General features: G+C 36.0%; 1 protein-coding gene across 1 annotated transcript in view; it reads left to right on the forward strand.

Moving 5' to 3' along the window:
* IPMK (inositol polyphosphate multikinase) overlaps positions 1-19,908 on the forward strand; it is a 50,455-nt gene that overhangs the window by 2,619 nt on the left and 27,928 nt on the right. The window contains exons 2-3 of the mRNA XM_028123995.2: positions 14,223-14,308; positions 18,754-18,850. Coding sequence (XP_027979796.1) covers positions 14,223-14,308; positions 18,754-18,850 — 183 coding nt within the window. The remainder of the gene's footprint in view (positions 1-14,222; positions 14,309-18,753; positions 18,851-19,908) is intronic.

Here is a 19,908-nt window from a genome sequence, read left to right on the forward strand (position 1 = left end):
AACAAGATGGTTCAGTAATTCAAAGTTCAGAAATTTATTATGTCTATCATAAATCACTAACAGTTGTAAAGTACATTATGTAGAATATACTTTGGTTTGGCTGTCAACTGAAATTCCCAGAATAAATTTTCTTAGAGACGTTGTGTGGATATTTGTTTGCTTTTTGAAATTTTTCTTAATGTCATTAAGTAAGGGTTTTTCATTTCAGATTGATATCTATCATACCTGTTTCCAAAAAGGAGTTGTTGGCTTTGTTAAATTAAAAATTGAAAACATGGAACCAATTGCACAAAGGTGCTTGAACATAAAAATAGATCTTGTTATAGTTGATTAATAAGAATATTCTGCTATGAGTGTTATATTTTGTTTTCTTCACTGGAATATTTCAGTTTTAGTTCTAAGAATACGAAGTTTGGGTTTTTTTAATTGTAAAAGTAATACATAATCTTTTAGGAAAAAAATTCAAATAGTATAATAGTACCCATCCACCTACTCTCCCTCTCCCAAAGGTAGTCACTGGTAACTATTCCTGGTGCATCTTCTCAGGTTTTTCTTTCTGGGCACATATAACAGAACTCTTAATTTTTTCTACAAATAGGTATATCAGCAACTTTTTGTTTTCATTCTATATTATGTAGTATATCCATATTTTTGTATCCATAATACACTTCATTCTTTTAAAAAACTGTTGTATTCCATAGTGTGAATCTGTCACAATTTAACTATTCCTCTAGTGGTAGATTTTTATATTTTCACTATTTTTTTGCTATTATAAATAATGTATTAAACATTTTTTTACATTATAGTATACCTTACACATTGTGCAACATTTTCTATAGGGAGGTTTCACAAAAGTGTGGTTGCTGTCAATTTAAATTCCCAAAGCTCACCAAAGTTAGCATGAAATCCTTTTTTTGTTTTATTATTCAACATGTACCATTAATTTCTTTCAAAATTCCTCAAAGTTTCAAACAAATAGTTGAAATCTGGTATGTGTTTCCTGATCTAACTGAGGATATAGAAATGAGGTCGTCTGGGTAAAAGAAGGATTTAAACTGGTGTTGTCGGGGCGCCTGGGTGGTTCAGTTGTTAAGCGTCTGCCTTTGGCTCAGGTCATGATCCCTTCTGGGATCTAGCCTCTCATCGGGCTCCCTGCTCCACGGGAGGCCTGCTTCTTCCTCTCCCACTCCCCCTGCTTGTGTTCCCTCTCTCGCTGTGTCTCTCTTTGTCAAATAAATAAATAAAATCTTTAAAAAAAAATAAACTGGTGTTGTCTATTTTGGCTTTGGTCTGTTTTATTAAATATGTTCTGAAACTAATTGACTTAAAATAATTTCAGACTTACAAAAAAGTTGCAAGGACAATACAGAGAACTTAACATTTTGTGGAATTTCTTTCTCTATGCATATTATTCATTTTGGGGGAACTATATGAGGATAGTTTGCATATATCTTGTCCCTTCACACAGTAATATGTCAGTGTGTATTTCTGTAACCATGGCACATTTATCAAATATAGGAAATTTAACAGTGATACAATGCTTTTATCTAATCTATAATCCATATTCTAATTTTGTCAGCTATTCCGATAATGGCTTTTGTCATATTTGTTTTTCTCAGTCCAGGATTTAGTTCAGGATCATTTATTGCATTTAGTTGTCATTTCTCTTAGAATCCTTAAATTTGTAACAGCTCCTCAGCCTTTATCTTCTATGACATTGTCATTTTTTAAGAGTACAGGCTATTTTATGAAATATTCTTTAATTTGGATTTCTGATGGGTTATGGTAAGATTCGGGTGATGCATTTCTGACTGGATTATCATACAAGTGTGTTCCCCTCAAGGTATCACATCTGGAGGCCTATAGTGTCCATCTGCCCATTATTAGTGATATTAATTTTGATCATCTGGTCCAGTTGTGGCCTGGCTTCTCCAGTATGTAGTTAATATTTTTCACTTCACAACTAGTAAGCTGTTTGTGGAGAGACACTTTGAGATCATGGATATATCCAGATCCTCATCACACTTCACCCCTAGATTTGGCATGTATTGATAATTTTTGCCTGAAGCAGTCTTTACTCTGAAAGTTGAAAAACTGTAATTTTTCTCCCCAGTTCTATCACTACCTCTATTTAACAGTCAGCATTCTAAGAAATAGCCCTCCCTTTACTCCTATATATTCCCTTTTTTATTAATAGTTTGGACCTGTGGATTCTTATGAAGTGTCATGACCCATTATAGAACATATTTATTTTGGTGTTCAAATTGTCCCAGATTTGGTGAGTAGGAGCACTTCCTTCTTTTCTCTCACAAGTTATTTTAGACTTATACTTTCTCTTCCCAATTCTAGAACCAGCAATTTCTCCCAGAAGCCCTGGTTCATTTTCAGTGGAAAATGGTATTTTGAAACCAAGATCTGGGTGCTAGATGTGCTCATTGCCATTGGAGTGTTATTGCTTCCTAGCCTTTTCAAAGAACATAACTGAGAAGAATGTATAAATATTTAGAAATCATAATTTCATACTGATATTTCCGATTTCATTCCAGCACCACAGAGTTCTTCCTTTCTTTTCCTTTCCTGATTCTAAATTTGTATTTCCCATCTACCTCAGTGAGAACCCTGGCTCCCAACATTGTTAATGGTTTTTTTGTGTGTGGGTTTTTTGGTTTGCTTGTTTGTTTTGCTTGTTCCTGTAATTTTCAGAATTTCTATACCCATGCTACTGCAGAGAACAAACCTAGAATAAAGAATTCAAGAGAGATTCCCTTATACTAAGGGTATGTGGTTGGGAACTCTTCAAAAGCTATTGGATTACGGTTTTTTGGGTTTGGTTTGGTTTGGTTATTTTTACCCCCTCTTCTCTAAGGTAATATTTATTTGAAAAGCAGTTGGATTCATTTGTGTTTAAATTCAGTTCCCTCCCTTCATTTTTATTTAATTATACAGAGGTGTATCAGAAGTCACTCCATTCAGCACTGGGTGTTAGGCACAAAAAATGAATCATGGAACACTACATCCAAAATTGATGTAATGTATGGTGACTAACATAACAATAAAAAATTAAAAAAAAAAGAAGTCACTCCATTCTCTGTCACTTCACCCATTTCTCAACATCCCCTGTAGGTAACCAATTTCATTGTTTTCTGATTTATCCTTGCTAAGTTACTTGTTGCAAAAATAAGCAGATCTAAATAAATTTTCATATTTTTCTTTTCTGACACAAAAAGTAGTATGCTATATATACTGTTTTGCACTTCACATTTTAAACTTATATCTTAGAAATCGATAGCTTCAATTCATAGAGTGCTTCCTTATCCTTTTTAACAGCTCAGTTGTACTCCAATGTGCATATATATACCCCAGTTTTTTCAGTTTCCTGGATTTGCTTTTGGGCTTGTATTTATTTTCATTGATTTGTTTATCATAGCAGTAATATCTCATTGTCTTAATTCAGTGAGGACTTGAATCTTGATGTATGGTAAGATAAGCATCCTGTTTTCTTTTTTGAGATGATTTCTGGTCCTTTGCATTTCCATGTAGATTTTAAATTAACTTGTAATTTTTCCCAAGAAAATTAAGATTTTTGTGTCTGCTTTGAGTCTGTAGGGTGCTTTGGTGAAAATTGATTTCTCTATAATGTGTCTTCCAATACATGAACATAGTAGATCTTTCCATTTATTTAGGCCTTCTTAAATTTCTCTTAGTCATAGTTTTCAGTGTAGAGATCTTACACAGCAATCACTAGATTTTCTCTAAGTATTTGATGCTACTGTAAATTGTACTGCCTTTTTTTAAAGAATTTTTATTTTATTTTGGAAAAATGTCAAACAAAAGTTGCAAGAATGGTATAATCAACTAATGTACACCATTCATCTAGGTTTACCTGTTGTTAATATTTTGCCATATTTGCTTTATCACTCTCTGTACTTGATAATGATTTTGCAGAACCACTTAAGATTAAATTGCAGACGGGCGCCTGGGTGGCTCAGTTGGTTGAGCGACTGCCTTCGGCTCAGGTCATGATCCTGGAGTCCCGGGATCGAGTCCCGCATTGGGCTCCCTGCTCAGCAGGGAGTCTGCTTCTCCCTCTGACCCTCTTCCCTCTCTTGCTCTCTCTCTCTCATTCTCTCTCTCTCAAATAAATAAAATCTTTAAAAAAAAAAGATTAAATTGCAGACATCATGACCCCTTTTCCTCTAAATAATTAACTCCTAAAAAGGAGAACATTTTCTTACCTAACCATGGTAAAATGATCAAATTGAGAATATTTAACATTAGGCTTTTTGTTATTTTTTTCTGTAATATCCTTCATAGCAATATCCCTCTCCCCCATCCAAGACTGCATGCTGCATTTAGTTATTAGGACTCTTTAGTTACCTGTCCTTTGGAGCAGTTTTTCATTTTTTTCTTTATATTTCATAACTATGAAATATTTGAAGAATATAAGCATGGCTTTTTTAGAATATCCTTTATATTTGTCAGATTCCTATGATTAGATTCAGATTAATGCATTTTTGGTCAGAATACTATATGAGTTATATTGTGTTCTTGAAGCATCATATCATTAAGCACAGGATGTCAGTTGCATTACTGGTTACATGACTTTGATCACTGGTTAGGTGATACCTGCCAAGTTTTCCACTGTAAAGTTTTCATTTTTCTTATTATAATTAAGTAATTTGAGAGGGATAAAGAGACTGTTTGAGACTGTTAAAATCCTGTGCCTCATCAAAGTTTTCACCCAGCATTACAAGCATCCATTGACAGTATTTAACCAACCTACTACTATGGTAGTTGCAAAATGGTAGTTCAATTCACTCTATGAATTGAAACTACTGATGTCTAACTGTCATTCCTGTTAAATTTATTAGTTGGCATTCTACCTTAGGGAACTGTAGATTTCCCTTCTCTCTCTTGCTTTCTCTCATTGTAAGGATTTTGAAGACTTCAGTCGATGGATTTTTTTAAATTTTTTATTGTTATGTTAATCACCATACATTACATCATTAGTTTTTAATATAGTGTTCCATGATTCATTGTTTGTGCGTAATACCCAGTGCTCCACACAGAACGTTCCCTCTTTAATACCCATCACCAGGCTAACCCATCCCAAGACTTCAGTCGATGGATCTTACCCATTATTGTTACTGCTTATTTTGATGCTCAGATTGTCCCAAATTTGGGCAGTGGGAGCTTCTTCATACTGGCTCCTTGGTCTTTTCAACATTTCCCATTTTTCTTTTAAAGCATTTTCTCACTTTTAGCATAAAAAGATGTTCTGTGTTTATCTTGTACTTTCTCTGTTCCAGCCCTGGAACAAGCTTATTTTTCTTCAAGAACCTGGTTCCTTTATGGATAAATGGTATTTAAAAACCAAAGTATGGGCACCAGGTTTACTCATTGCTCCTTGAGTATGGTTGCTGTTTGTCCTTTCAGCAGATTGGACTAAGAAATCTGTAATTTCAGGGATACCTGGGTGGCTCGGTTGGTTAAGCATCTGCCTTAGGCTCAGGTCATGATCTCAAGGTCCTGGGATCGAGTCCCACATCAGGCTCCCTGCTCAGCTGGGAGCCTGCTTCTCCCTCTTCCTCTGCCTGCCACTCCCCCTGCTTGTGTTCTCTCTATCTCTCTGACAAATAAATAAATAAAATCTAAAAAAAAAAAAGATACAGAATTTCATATTTTTTAAAAGTTGGGTTCATAGTTATACCTATAATTTAAACCTAATACCACAGGGTTGTTCTTTACCTTCCCCTGTTCTATATTTATATATCCCTTCTTATTGAGAATTCTGTCTTACCCAAAACATCAATATATTTACTCATATTGAAATATTTAAACCAACTTTGCATTCCTGGAATTAGTCCATATGGTCATGATAAATTATCCTGTATATATTGCTGGATTAGGTTTACTGATGTTTCATTAAATATTTTTATGACTATGTTCATTTGAGATAATTGTCTATAATTTTTAAGTCTTTGTTGGGGTTTTAAAAAATATGCTGGTTTCATAAAATTAGTGGGGAAATGTTCCCCACTTTCCTGTTTTCTGAAAAAATTTGGTAAGAGTGCTGTTAATCTTTTTCTGTAAATGTTTGATAGAATTTACTATTGAACCCATTTTGGCCTACAATTATCTCAAGATATTTAAAATTATGAATTTAGTGTTCTTTATAGACATAGGGCAACTCAGATTTTCTACTTCTTGTGTTTTAATAATTCATGTATAAAGGAATTTATTCATTTTATTTAAGTTGGATTTATTGGTATAAAGTTCATAATTGCCTTATGCCTTTAATGCTTATTATAGCATTTATAGTGATATACCATCTTTCATTTATTCTTAATAATGAATTTATGTTTTTTTCTTGATCCATCTAGCTAGAGTTTTATCAGTTTTATTGATCTCAGAATATTTTTCATGGATTTTTTTTTTTCTGGTGTCCATTCTTACTCTTTTTGTTTTTGTTTTTATTCGCTCCTGTCTTCCCACTTATTTTGGGTTAATATATTACTTTTTTCTAGCATCTTAAGTTGGAACCTTTCTTTTTTTCTTTTTTCTAATACAAGCATTTAAAACTACTCATTTTCCTGTAAGTACTAAGCAGTACTTCAGGTGCATTTCACAAATTTTGTTATGTTAGTTTTCATTATCATTTAGTTAAAACTACTTTTTAATTTCCCTTGTGAATTTTGATCCATGGATTAATTACATGTGTGTTTACTTCTCATCTATTTGGTATTTTCCCAAATATCTTGTTATTTCCATTATGGGCAGAGAATATTCAATCCTTTTAAATTTATTCAGTGCATGGTCCATTGGTAAATGTTCCATGGTAAATGTTCCATTTGTACATGAAAATATGTGTATTCTGTTAGATATAGCATTCTGTAAGTGTCAGCGTGGTTAAGTTGTTTGATACTGTTGTTTGGTTTTATGTGTCGCTACTAATGTTTTGTATGCTTGTTTTATCAATTATTGAGAGAGTGCGGGTTTGTCTACTCAGTTCTGTCAGTTTTTATTTCAGGTATTTTGCAGCTCTTATTAGGTACACACATTTAGGATTGCTGTTTCTAATGAATTGACTTATCATTACGAAATGTCCCTTTTTACATAAGATAACATTCCTTTTTCTTGAGTTCTATGTCTAATATTAACATAGTCTGATATATGGTAATATGTTAACTTTCTTATGAATGGTACTTGCTAGTCTAGTCTTTTTTCCCATCCTTTTATTTTTAACTCACCTGTGTCATTTTATATTTAAAATGTCTAGGAGTTGGTATTTTCTATTCTATTTAGAAATCCCTGGCTCTGTGTTTTTAGGTTTTTCATTAGTTTTAGAACATTTTAGACATGTCTTGTCAAGTATTTCCTCATACTCTGTCATTTAAAAATTTTTTCCCTTCATCTTTTTTAATAACTTGTTTAAATAATTGAGATTATATGGAATATGTAATCATTTTAACATATTTGAATTTCTCATATCATATATTTTTCTAATAGTAAAAGCAGTATGTTTATCATAGAAACTTCTGGAAAAAGTTACAAAAGAAGTAAAAATTACCTAGAATGTTCAAACCACAGATAGAAATTTTAACATGCATTTATTTTACATAGTTGTAATCCCACTAACTACATATTTTTTTAAATTTTTATTGTTATGTTAATCACCATATATTACATCATTTGTTTTGGTGTAGTGTTCCATGATTCATTGTTTGTTCATAACATCCAGTGCTCCATGCAGAATGTGCCCTCTTTAATACCCATCACCAGGCTAACCCATCCCCCTACCCTCCTCCCCTCTAGAAACCTCAGTTTGTTTTTCAGAGTCCATCATCTCTCCTGGTTCGTCTCCCCCTCTGACTTACTCCCCTTCATTCTTCGTCTCCTGCTATCTTCTTCTTTTTCTTTTTTCTTAAAATATGTTGCGTTACTTGTTTCAGAAGTACAGATCTGTGATTCAACAGTCTTACACAATTCACAGCGCTCACTGTAGCACATACCCTCCCCAATGTCTATCACCCAGCCACTCCATCCCTCCCACCCACAACCACTCCAGCAACCCTCAGTTTGTTCCTAAGATTAAGAATTCCTCATATCAATGAGGTCATATGATACATGTCTTTCTCTGATTGACTTATTTCGCTCAGCATAACACCCTCCAGTTCCATCCACGTCATTGCACATGGCAAGATCTCATTCCTTTTGATGGCTGCATAATATTCCATTGTGTATATATACCACCTCTTCTTTATCCATTCATCTGTCGATGGACATCTTGGCTCTTTCCACAGTTTGGCTATTGTGGACATTGCTGCTATAAACATTGGGGTGCACATACCCCTTCGGCTCCCTACATTTGTATCTTTGGGGTAAATACCCGGTAGTGCAATTGCTGGATCAAATGGTAGCTCTAATTTCAACTGTTTGAAGAACCTCCATACTGTTTTCCAGAGGGGTTGCACCAGCTTGCATCCCCACCAACAGTGTAGGAGGGTTCCCCTTTCTCCACATCCCCGCCAACATCTGTTGTTCCCTGACTTGTTAATTTTAGCCATTCTGACGGGTGTGAGGTGGTATCTCATTGAGGTTTTGATTTGGATTTCCCTGATGCCGAGCGATGTTGAGCACTTTTTCATGTGCCTGTTGGCCATTTGGATGTCTTCTTTGGAAAAATGTCTGTTCATGTCTTCCGCCCATTTCTTGGTTGGATTATTTGTTCTTTGGGTGTTGAGTTTGATAAGTTCTTTATAGATTTTGGATACTAGCCCTTTATCTGAGATGTCATTTGCAAATATTTTCTCCCATTCTGTCGATTGTCTTTTGGTTTTGTGGACTGTTTCTTTTGCTGTGCAAAAGCTTTTTATCTTGATGAAATCCGAATAGTTCATTTTTGTCCTGGCTTCCCGTGCCTTTGGTGATGTTTCTAGGAAGAAGTTACTGCGGCTGAGGTCGAAGAGGGTGCTACCTGTGTTCTCCTTTAGGATTTTGATGGACTCCTGTCTCACGTTTAGGTCTTTCAACCATTTGGAGTCTATTTTTGTGTGTGGTGTAAGGAAATGGTCCAGTGTCATTCTTCTGCATGTGGCTGTCCAATTTTCCCAACACCATTTGTTGAAGAGACTGTCTTTTTGCCATTGGACGTTCTTTCCTGCTTTGTCAAAGATAAGTTGACCATAGAGTTGAGGGTCCATTTCTGGGCTCTCGATTCTGTTCCATTGATCTATGTGTCTGTTTTTGTGCCAGTACCATACTGTCTTGATGATGACAGCTTTGTAATACAGCTGGCAGTCCGGAATTGTGATGCCGCCAGCTTTGCTTTTGTTTTTCAATATTCCTCTGGCTATTTGGGGTCTCTTCTGCTTCCATACAAATTTTAGGATTATTTGTTCCATTTCTTTGAAAAAAGTGGATGGTATTTTGATGGGGATTGCATTGAATGTGTAGATTGCTCTAGGTAGCATGGACATCTTCACAATGTTGGTTCTCCCAATCCATGAGCATGGAACGGTTTTCCATTTCTTTGTGTCTTCTTCAATTTCTTTCCTGAGTATTTTATAGTTTTCTGAGTACAGATCCTTTGCCTCTTTGGTTAAATTTATTCCTAGGTATCTTATGGTTTTGGGTGCAATTGTAAATGGGATCGACTCCTTGATTTGTCTCTCTTCTGTCTTGTTGTTGGTGTATAGGAATGCCACTGATTTCTGTGCATTGATTTTATAGCCTGCTACTTGACTGAATTCCTGTATGAGTTCTAGCAGTTTTGGGGTGGAGTCTTTTGGGTTTTCCACATACAGTATCATATCATCTGCAAAGAGTGAGAGTTTGACTTCCTCTTTGCCGATTTGGATGCCTTTGATTTCTTTTTGTTGTCTGATTGCTGTGGCTAGGACTTCTAATACTATGTTGAATAGCAGTGGTGAGAGTGGACATCCCTGCCACGTTCCTGACCTTAGGGGAAAAGCTCTCAGCTTTTCCCCATTGAGAATGATATTCACTGTAGGTTTTTCATAGATGGCTTTATGATATTGAGGTATGTACCCTCTATCCCTATACTCTGAAGAGTTTTGATCCAGAAAGGATGCTGTACTTTGTCAAATGCTTTTTCTGCATCTATTGAGAGGATCCTATGATTCTTGTTCTTTCTTTTGTTAATGTATTGTATCACGTTGATTGATTTGCGGATGTTGAACCAGCCTTGCAGCCCAGGGATAAATCCCACTTGGTCGTGGTGAATAATCCTTTTAATGTACTGTTGGATCCTATTGGCTAGTATTTTGGTGAGAATTTTTGCATCCATGTTCATCAAGGATATTGGTCTGTAATTCTCCTTTTTGATGGGATCTTTGTCTGGTTTTGGGATCAAGGTAATGGTGGCCTCATAAAAGGAATTTGGAAGTTTTCCTTCCATTTCTATTTTTTGGAACAGTTTCAGGAGAATAGGTATTAATTCTTGAAATGTCTGATAGAATTCCCCTGGGAAGCCATCTGGCCCTGGGCTTTTGTTTCTTGGGAGATTTTTGATGACTGCTTCAATTTCCTTAGTGGTTATAAGTCTATTCAGGTTTTCTATTTCTTCCTGGTTCAGTTTTGGTAGTTGATACATCTCTAGGAATGCACCCATTTCTTCCAGGTTATCTAATTTGCTGGCATAGAGTTGCTCATAATATGTTCTTATAATTGTTTGTATTTCTTTGGTGTTGGTTGTGATCTCTCCTCTTTCATTCATGATTTTGTTGATTTGGGTCATTTCTCTTTTCTTTTTGATCAGTCTGGCCAGGGGTTTATCAATCTTGTTAATTCTTTCAAAGAACCAGCTCCTAGTTTCGTTGATCTGTTCTACTGTTCTTTTGGTTTCTATTTCATTGATTTCTGCTCTGATCTTTATGATTTCTCTTCTCCTGCTGGGTTTAGGCTTTATTTGCCGTTCTTTCTCCAGCTCCTTTAGGTGTAGGGTTAGGTTGTGTATTTGAGACCTTTCTTGTTTCTTGAGAAAGGCTTGTATTGCTATATACTTTCCTCTCAGGACTGCCTTTGCTGTATCCCAAAGATTTTGAACAGTTGTGTTTTCATTTTCATTGGTTTCCATGAATTTTTTTAATTCTTCTTTAATTTCCTGGTTGACCCATTCATTCTTTAGTAGGATGCTGTTTAGCCTCCATGTATTTGAGTTCTTTCCGACTTTCCTCTTGTGATTGAGTTCTAGTTTCAAAGCATTGTAGTCTGAAAATATGCAGGGAATGATCCCAATCTTTTAGTACTGGTTGAGACCTGATTTGTGACCTAGGATGTGATCAATTCTGGAGAATGTTCCATGGGCACTAGAGAAGAATGTGTATTCTGTTGCTTTGGGATGGAATGTTCTGAATATGTCTGTGAAGTCCATTTGGTCCAGTGTGTCATTTAAAGTCTTTATTTCCTTGTTGATCTTTTGCTTAGATGATTACATAATTTTTTCATTGTGGTAAAACACACAACATTAAATTTACCATAGTAATCATTTTAAGTATACTTTGTAGTGGTGTTAACTATACAAACATTTTTGTGCAACGTATCTCTTAGAACTTTTTAATCTTGCAAAAGTGAAACTCTATATTTCTTGAACAACAAATCTCCCTCTCCCTCCCTATAGGACCTGGAAACCAGCATTGTGATTGCTGTTTCTAAGAGTTTGACTACTTTAGATACCTTATATAAGTGGAATCATGCAGTATTTGTACTTCTGTGACTGTCTCATTTCACGTAACATATGCCCTCAAGGTTCTGAATGAAGAATTTCCTTTTTTAAGGTGAAAAATACTCCATTATATGTATATACTCCATTTTTTTTTAATCTTTCATCTGTTGATGGACATTTAGGTTACTTCCACTTATTGGCTATTGTGAATAATGGCTGCAGTGAACATGAGTGTGCCTTTTATTTTTCTAGGATTCTAATAGTTATCTTAAACTGTTTGGTATTATTCCACAGATCTTAGATGCTCTCTTCTAATTTTTCCACTTTTTTTTTTCCTGTTTGTGTTTCAGTTTGGGTAATTTCTGTTGACGTGTCATCAAATTCCCTGATTCCTTCCTCTTCTATATTTTGTCTACTGATGAGCCCATAGAAAGTATGTTTTTGTCTCTTAACTCTCTTTTTCATTTCTTTTTTTAAAATTTAATTTATTTTTTTATTTATTTGAGAGAGAGAGTGAGCAAGAGAGGAGAGAGCACAAGCCAAGGGAGGGGCAGAGGGAGAGAGAAGAGCAGACTCCCCGCTGAGCAGGGAGCCTGATATGGGACTGGATCCCAGGACCCTGGGATCATGACCTGAGCTGAAGGCAGACACTTAACAGACTAAGCCACCCAGGTGCCACTCCCTTTTTCACTTCTAACATTCCATTTGACCCTTATAATTTCTATGCTAAAATTCCCCATCTTTGCTTGTATGTTATTTACTTTTTCTATTATAATCTTTAACATGTTAATTGTGGTTATTTTAAGTTCCTTTGATAATTCTGACATTTGTGTCATCTCTGAAACTTCTGTATGTTGCATCTTCTTTTGGTAGTTTTTTTTCCCTTGTAATTTTTTATTAAATTCTGGACATCACATGTGAGACTGAAGGCAAACAGTATTTATGACCAAAATGAATGCACCTCTTCTGCTAGGCAGTGAGTGTTGGTGATTGAGCCAGTCTAGTCAGGAATAGAGCCAAGTTTGAATTTTGTTGTTATACTTACTTTCTGTTACGAACTGTATGTTGTGTTGCCCCAAATTCATACACTGAAAGAACAACCTTCACTATGATTGTATTTGGAGAGGGTCTTTATGGAAGTAATTAAGATTAATGAGGGCATAAGGGTGGGCCTGATCCAAAAGAATGAGTGTCCTTATAAAAAGAGACATGAGAGAATATCTTTTCTCTCTCACTGTCTCCACCATGTGAGGACGAAATGAGAAGGCAGCTGTCTACAAGCCCGGAAGAAAACTCGCACCAGGAGCTGAATAGGCTGTCATCTTGATCTGTGACTTCTAGCCTCTAGAATTGTGAGAAAATAAATTTTTGTTGTTTAAGCCACTTGGTCTACAGTATTTTGTTATGGAAGCTAGAGCAGACTAATAACACCTTCAGTGCACCATAGGCTTGAAATTTTCCTTTTGTAATCTTTTGTTTAGAGTGGGGTTGATTTGCCAGAGGATTTTTCTCAACAGTCCTGTTTAACCCTCTGCTTTATGTCTTCCTCATGCACTCATGCTTCAGAGATAGTTTTTCTCCATGTTCATGCCTTTTCTCCAAATGTAGATTACTGTTGCTTATTACTTGGTGATGCAAGGCTGTAGGTGGTGTTTCTTGTTGTCTTGGTCCAGCTTCAATATTAGATAGGCCCTATGACCCTGAGTCTTGGGATGGGGTTTTTAGGTTTCTGTATCTTAGGTGAAAGTAGAAGTCCAGAAATTTTTTCTGACCTATTCTCTTTTCTCCTTATGATACTTATTTGAGTCCTATTGTGTTCTAACACATGATTTTGTGAAATCTCAGTATTTGAAAATTTAAGGTTTTAGCATATAAATTTGGTAATCAGTCTTCATGGTATAGGGACACAGCCAGTGCTAGTACATATGTGATGTCTTTAGGAAAAGGCTCCTTCTTTGAGTGGGCTGATGATGAGAAGTTGCCCCTTCTTGCTTCAGGCTTGGTGTCTGATTTCAGTCCCCACTTTTCCCAGTGGCTATGCATTTGAATCAGTAAAAATTTTTAGTTGCTTTCTTGTAATAAATGAGAGAAACTTACAAAAAAGTTACAAAATAGGAAGTTCATATAGTACCACCTTTAACATGTATTTTTTTTTTTCTGTTTACAAGAGTGGAATCAGTTTACACTACTGCTTTTAACTTCTTGTTTAACTATAAATTACTTTCTCCCAAAAAGACCATTACTGAAGGATTTCTATAAAATTTAGAAATACATTCTAAATTTATTAGAAAGTCTGAGAGGGCTCTAAGGGGAATAGTAGTTAGAGACAATAAAACCACACTTCAGAATTTGTTTTCTGGTGCTTTGCGTATAACAAGCACTGAAATGTAGTGGTTAAATGTTAAAATTTCTGAAATAAAAACAAACCCCTTAATTTTTATGAAAGTGGTTTATCTGTAACTTTAGGAACACGTTTAACCCTGTGATGCAAGGTATACTATTATACATTTGAAAATAGCTCATTTTTGTTCTGCAGGTATCCTGCAACATCCAGATGGCACAGTTTTGAAACAGTTACAGCCACCTCCAAGGGGTCCAAGGGAGCTGGAATTCTATAATATGGTAAGTAAGGTAAGATTTGTTTCATTGTATTCAAAGAGTTTTTCATAGTTTCTGATGAGTAGGTAAGAAATACATTTGACAGCATGTCCTGGCATATTGTTTATGTGACTGAAACAAAAGCTTTATGAAATACAATGCTTATCTTTATTGATACAGTCTAGTATTTTCCCATGTACTTCATTTTTTAAATTTTATTTATTTATTTTAGAAAGCGCGTGCTCATGAGCAGGGGGAGGGGGAAGGGCAGAGGGAGAGGATCTCTAACAGACTTCCGTGCTGAGCGAGGAGCCCAACTTGGGGCTCCATCATGACCCTGAGATCACAACCTGAGCTGAAATCAGGAGTCAGCCACCCAACTGACTGAACCATCCAAGTGCTCCTACTCTACTTCATTTTTGAAAGATCCTTATTCTGAGCTGCTAAATTGATTTCAATTAATGGATTTTGACCTACAGTTTAAAAACCCCTTAACTGAGAGCCCATTTGTATTTCTCAGAAGTGCTGAGTTTAAATAAGTGTTTTTATTTTTACTACAGGATTGTTTTAGAACCTTAAATATGCTAATGTGTACTGTGAATCTCCAAATTTGGGGAGGGGGAAGGGGCATACTTAACATCTAATTAACTCTATGACTAGGAATACTTTTTAGTACATTCACAGTGTTTTCAACCCATCAACTCTGTCTAGTTACAAAACCTTTTCGTCACACAAAAGAAAACCTTGTACCTGTTAAGCCATCCCTGGCAACCATTAATCTGCTTTCTATGGATTTACCTATTAAGGTTATTTTGTATAAATAGAGTTATACAATATGTGCCTAGCTTGTTTTGTTTGGCATAGTGTTCTTTTTTCTTTTAAAGATTTATTTACTTATTTTAGAGAGAGAGAGTATGAGCAGGAGGGGGTGAGGGTGAGGGAGAGAGAATCTCAAGCAAACTGCATGCTGAGTGTGGAGCCCGACTTGTGGCTCCGTCTCATGACCTGAGCTGAAACCAAGTCAGTTGCTTAACCAACTGCATCACCCAGGCACCCCTAGCATAATGTTTTTAAAGTTCGTCTACATTATAGTATGCATCAGTACTTTGTTCCTTTTTATGGCTGAGTAACATTCCATTTTACTTCCATACCCCATTTTGTTTATCCATTCACCTACTGATGGACATTTGGGTTGTTTTCACCTTTTGGCTTTTGTAAATAGTGTTCCTGTGTACATTCATGCATAAGTATTTGTTTGAGTACCCGTTTCCAGTTTTGGAATTGGTGGGTCATATGATAATTCTACATTAAACTTTTTGAGGAACTGACAGTGTGTCCCAGAGTGGCTTTATCATTTTATATTTTCACCAGCAATATGTGAGGTTTCCAATTTCCCCTCATCCTCACCAATACTTGTTAGGGTTTTTGTTTGTTTGTTTCTTTGTTTTTATTTTTTTAATTTTATTGTTATGTTAATCACCATACAATACATCATTAGTTCTTGATATAGTGTTCCATGATTCATTGTTTGTGCATAACACCCAGTGCTCCACGCAATACATGCCCTCCCTAAAGCCATCACCAGGCTAACCCACCCGTTCACCCCCCTCCCCTCTAAAACCCTCAATTTGTTTCTCGGAGTCCATAGTCTCTCATGGTTTGTCTCCCCCTCCGATTCCTCCCCCTTCATTTTTCCCTTCCTTCTCCTAATGTCCTCCATGCTATTCCTTGTTCCACAAATAAGTGAAACCATATAATTGACTTTTCTCTGCTTGACTTATTTCACTTAACATAATCTCTTCCAGTCCCATCCATGTTGATGCAAAAGTTGGTTATTCATCCTTTCTGATGGCTGAGTAATATTCCATTTTATATATGGGCCACATCTTTATCCATTTGTCTGTTGAAGGGCATCTCAGCTCTTTCCACAGTTTGGCTATTGTGGACATTGCTGCTATGAACATTGGGGTGCATATGGCCCTTCTTTTCACTGCATCTGTGTTTTGGGGGTAAATACCCAGTAGTGCAATTGCTGGTTCATAGGGTAGCTGTATTTTTAATTTTTTGAGGAACCTCCACACTGTTTTCCAAAGTGGCTATACCAACTTGCATTCCCACCAACGGTGTAAGAGGGTTCCCCTTTCTCCACAGCCTTGCCAACGTTTGTTGTTTCTTGCCTTGTCAGTTTTTGCCATTCTAACTGGTGGAAGGTGGTATCTCAATGTGGTTTTGATTTGAATTTCCCTGATGGCTAATGATGATGAACATTTTTTCATGTGTCTGTTAGCCATTTGTATGTCTTCTTTTGAGAAGTGTCTGTTCATTTCTTCTGCCCTATCCTTTTTTTTTTTTCATTTCATTCTTTCCTGGAAAAGGATTTTTTTCTTAAGATTTATTTATTTATCTGAGAGAGAGAGACAGTATGAGCAGGAGAAGGGGCAGAGGGAGAGACTATCGAAGCAGAGTCCCGTTGAGCATAGAGCTGGACACAGGGCTTGATCTCATGAGCCATGAGATCAGGACCTGAGCTGAATCTAAGAGTCAGATGCTTAACCTACTGAGCTACCCATGTGCCCTGGGAAGGGATATATTTTTAACCACTGATTCAATTTTTTAATATCTTTTGTCAATGTGATAATAAAATATAGTTGGATTATATATGACTTCTTTTATATTCCTAATATTATTTATTTGTTGCTTCTATCTTTTTCTTGATCAATTTGGCCTCCAGAATTTTTAGAGTGTAATGGTAGGGGAAGGGAGAGAATGACAGGGTTTTTACTTTTCAGTAGTTAGATTTTCATTTACTCTCCCTATTTCAGTATAGTAACTCTGTCTTCATCTATGCTGAGTCCCTAAATTCAGAGATCCTTTGGTTCAGGTCTTCAGAGTGGACCTTTATGAAGCCCAAACTTCACTGCTCAGTTTAATTCTTTTGGTTCCCTCTTTATTTTAGAACCCTGTGAGTTTCCTTTTCTCTTCCTTGGGAGCTCAGCTAAGCATTTAAGAAAATGTTTATTATATTTTATCCTACATTTCTCAAGTTAGAAAGTTTTTTTGATCACCCCCCCAAAATATTTAAAGTAAGGAGAGAAAGTTTACCTCTTATATATACTCTTCCAGTTCTTTTATCTTTTTTACTTACAAATATATCATGGACTTCAAGTACATAGAGATATACTTGGTTCCTCCATCCTGTTGTTATGTCATCATGAACACTCTGCCTTCACTGATGTTATGCCAGGAACAAAGGGATGATAAGGTATACCCTTCTCTTAATTACCTTGGTCTAGAAGTGACTAATAAATATCACTTCTGCTCACATTTCAATAGGGAAAGCTGGGGAATACAGTGTATCACATATTTGGTGAGTCCTGTCACACTTGAGTTTATTCTGTAGAATTCTGTTTTATGTGTAACTACTTGACATGAATATGGCTTGACAAATAGAATTGTAGCACTAAGATTTCATAAGCATTTTACACCAGTGAACTTTAATGATCTTGGATAATTAGGTAGACCATATTGTGAGAATTCATTGGATAACATGCCTTACAAGTTGTTTTTAAACCAAAAATATTTTCTTTCCCTCTTCTAGGAAAAAAACTAAGAATCTAGTTCCAGGATATGTGAACATATCTCGTATTTTCTAGAATTATTACTGGTTATAAATCAAGGAATTAAATGAACAATAATTAGACTTACATTGAGTTAAAGGATAATTTTTTAAAGGTAAAATCCTAACTCCCAAGTGCCTAGGTGGCTCAGTTGGCTAAGCATCTGCCTTCAGCTCAGGTTGTGATCCTAGGGTCCTGAGATCAAGCCCCACATTGGGCTTCCTGCTCAGTGGGGAGCCTGCTTCTCCCTCTCCCTCTGCTACTCCCCCTACTTGTGCTCTCTCTCTCTCTGTCAAATAAATAAAATATTTTAAAAAATCATAACTCCCTTACAGATATAAAATAAGTATGTGTTAAAGATTTTGTTAAACTCATTGTATAAGGAGGGAACCTAGCAGATATTGAAAGTGGTTCAAAAGAGAAGCCAAAGAAGCACAAATTTATAAGGAATAAAGGGAAGTTGAAATATATATGTTCTGCCCTCCCATGAGGGGTGGTGGAAGGTGGAAGGAAGTGAGTTGAACTTCTTCTGGCCAGAATTTATTTACATTTCTATGGACAAGAGTTATTTTGCATTTGCTGAAAGTTTTATCTACAACTTATTTAAAATAGTTCAAGGACAGTGAAAGGCTAGAATTAGATAACCAAGAAAAATGTGCTCTAAACAATACATACTTTTTTGTTGGAGACACACAGTAATCTTTTTTTTTTGCTTCCAAATGTAATTCCAATTGAAACTCATACGAGATAAATTATGATTCAACAGTATTGTTTTATTTGAGAAATGTGTAAGGCAATTGTAAAGCATTATAAGAAACTATCATGCAAATGTTATATTTCTCTTTGTTTCAGGTTTATGCTGCTGACTGTACTGATGGAATTCTTTTAGAGCTACGAAAATATTTGCCAAAATATTATGGCATTTGGTCGCCTCCCACTGCACCAAACGGTAATCTTTTCTTAAAAATTCATCCTTTACTATTAATTTATGAGAGTGGCTTTTTATTTTTATTTTTTTACTTTTTTTAAGACTTTACTTATTTTTCTTGAGAGAGAGAGAGAGACAGTGCACAAGCAGGGGAAGCGGCAGGCAGAGGGAGAAACAGACTCCCCACTGAGCAGGGGAGCCTGACGCGGGACTCAATTCCAGGACCCTGAGATCATGACCTGAGAGTGGCTTTTTAAAAGGCTTTGTATAAAATTAAGCCGAGTTTTATACAGACAGAATATATGTTTTTCTTTCTAGTCTTTTCTCTACTTCATTAAGGAAATCTTCCTAATACTTTTTTTTTAAGATTTTATTTATTTGAGAGAGAGAGAAAGTGAGAGAGCAAGCATGAGCAGTTGGAGGGGGCAGCAGTGGGAGAGGGAGAAGCAGACTCCCCGCTGAGCAGGGAGCCTGATGTGGGGCTTCATCCCAGACACCTGAGATCATGACCTGAGCTGAAGGCAGATGTTTAACTGGCTGAGCCACCCAGGCACCCCTACTTTTGCTTTTCATACCCAGTTTCTTAAATGGTGTATAACATTAATGACCAATGGAGCACCTGGGTGGCTCAGTCAGTTGAGCGTCCAACTTTTGATATGGGCTTAGGTCATGATCTCAGGGTCATGAGATCCGGCCCCCTGTTGGCTCCGTGGTCAGCAGGAAGTCTCCTTCTCTCCCTCTCCCTTCCTCTCCCTCTGCCCTTCCCCCACCATCCTCCACTCACATGTGCACACTCTTTCTCTCTCTCTAAAATAAATGTCTTAAAAAAAAAATTAATGACCAATTTGTTATAATAGAATACAAAAATCTATGTACTTAATACTGTGTTAATTTATAGATGTTCTTTTTTCCTAATTTATTGGGCAATTTCTTTTTCCATTTTGAGTAGGAAAATCAAGAAAAGTATTTTATTTACGTAACTCCCTCTGTATCGCATTCTAGGCTTTAAATTGCAATCATTTAGGGGTGTCTGGGTGGTTCAGTTAGTTAAACATCTGACTCTTGATTTCAGGTCATGA

The sequence above is a fragment of the Eumetopias jubatus genome, unplaced genomic scaffold (genome assembly GCF_037043125.1).
Source record: "Eumetopias jubatus isolate StellerSeaLion01/CBP00866 unplaced genomic scaffold, mEumJub1_p1.0 scaffold_17, whole genome shotgun sequence".
Taxonomy (NCBI): Eukaryota; Metazoa; Chordata; class Mammalia; order Carnivora; family Otariidae; genus Eumetopias; species Eumetopias jubatus.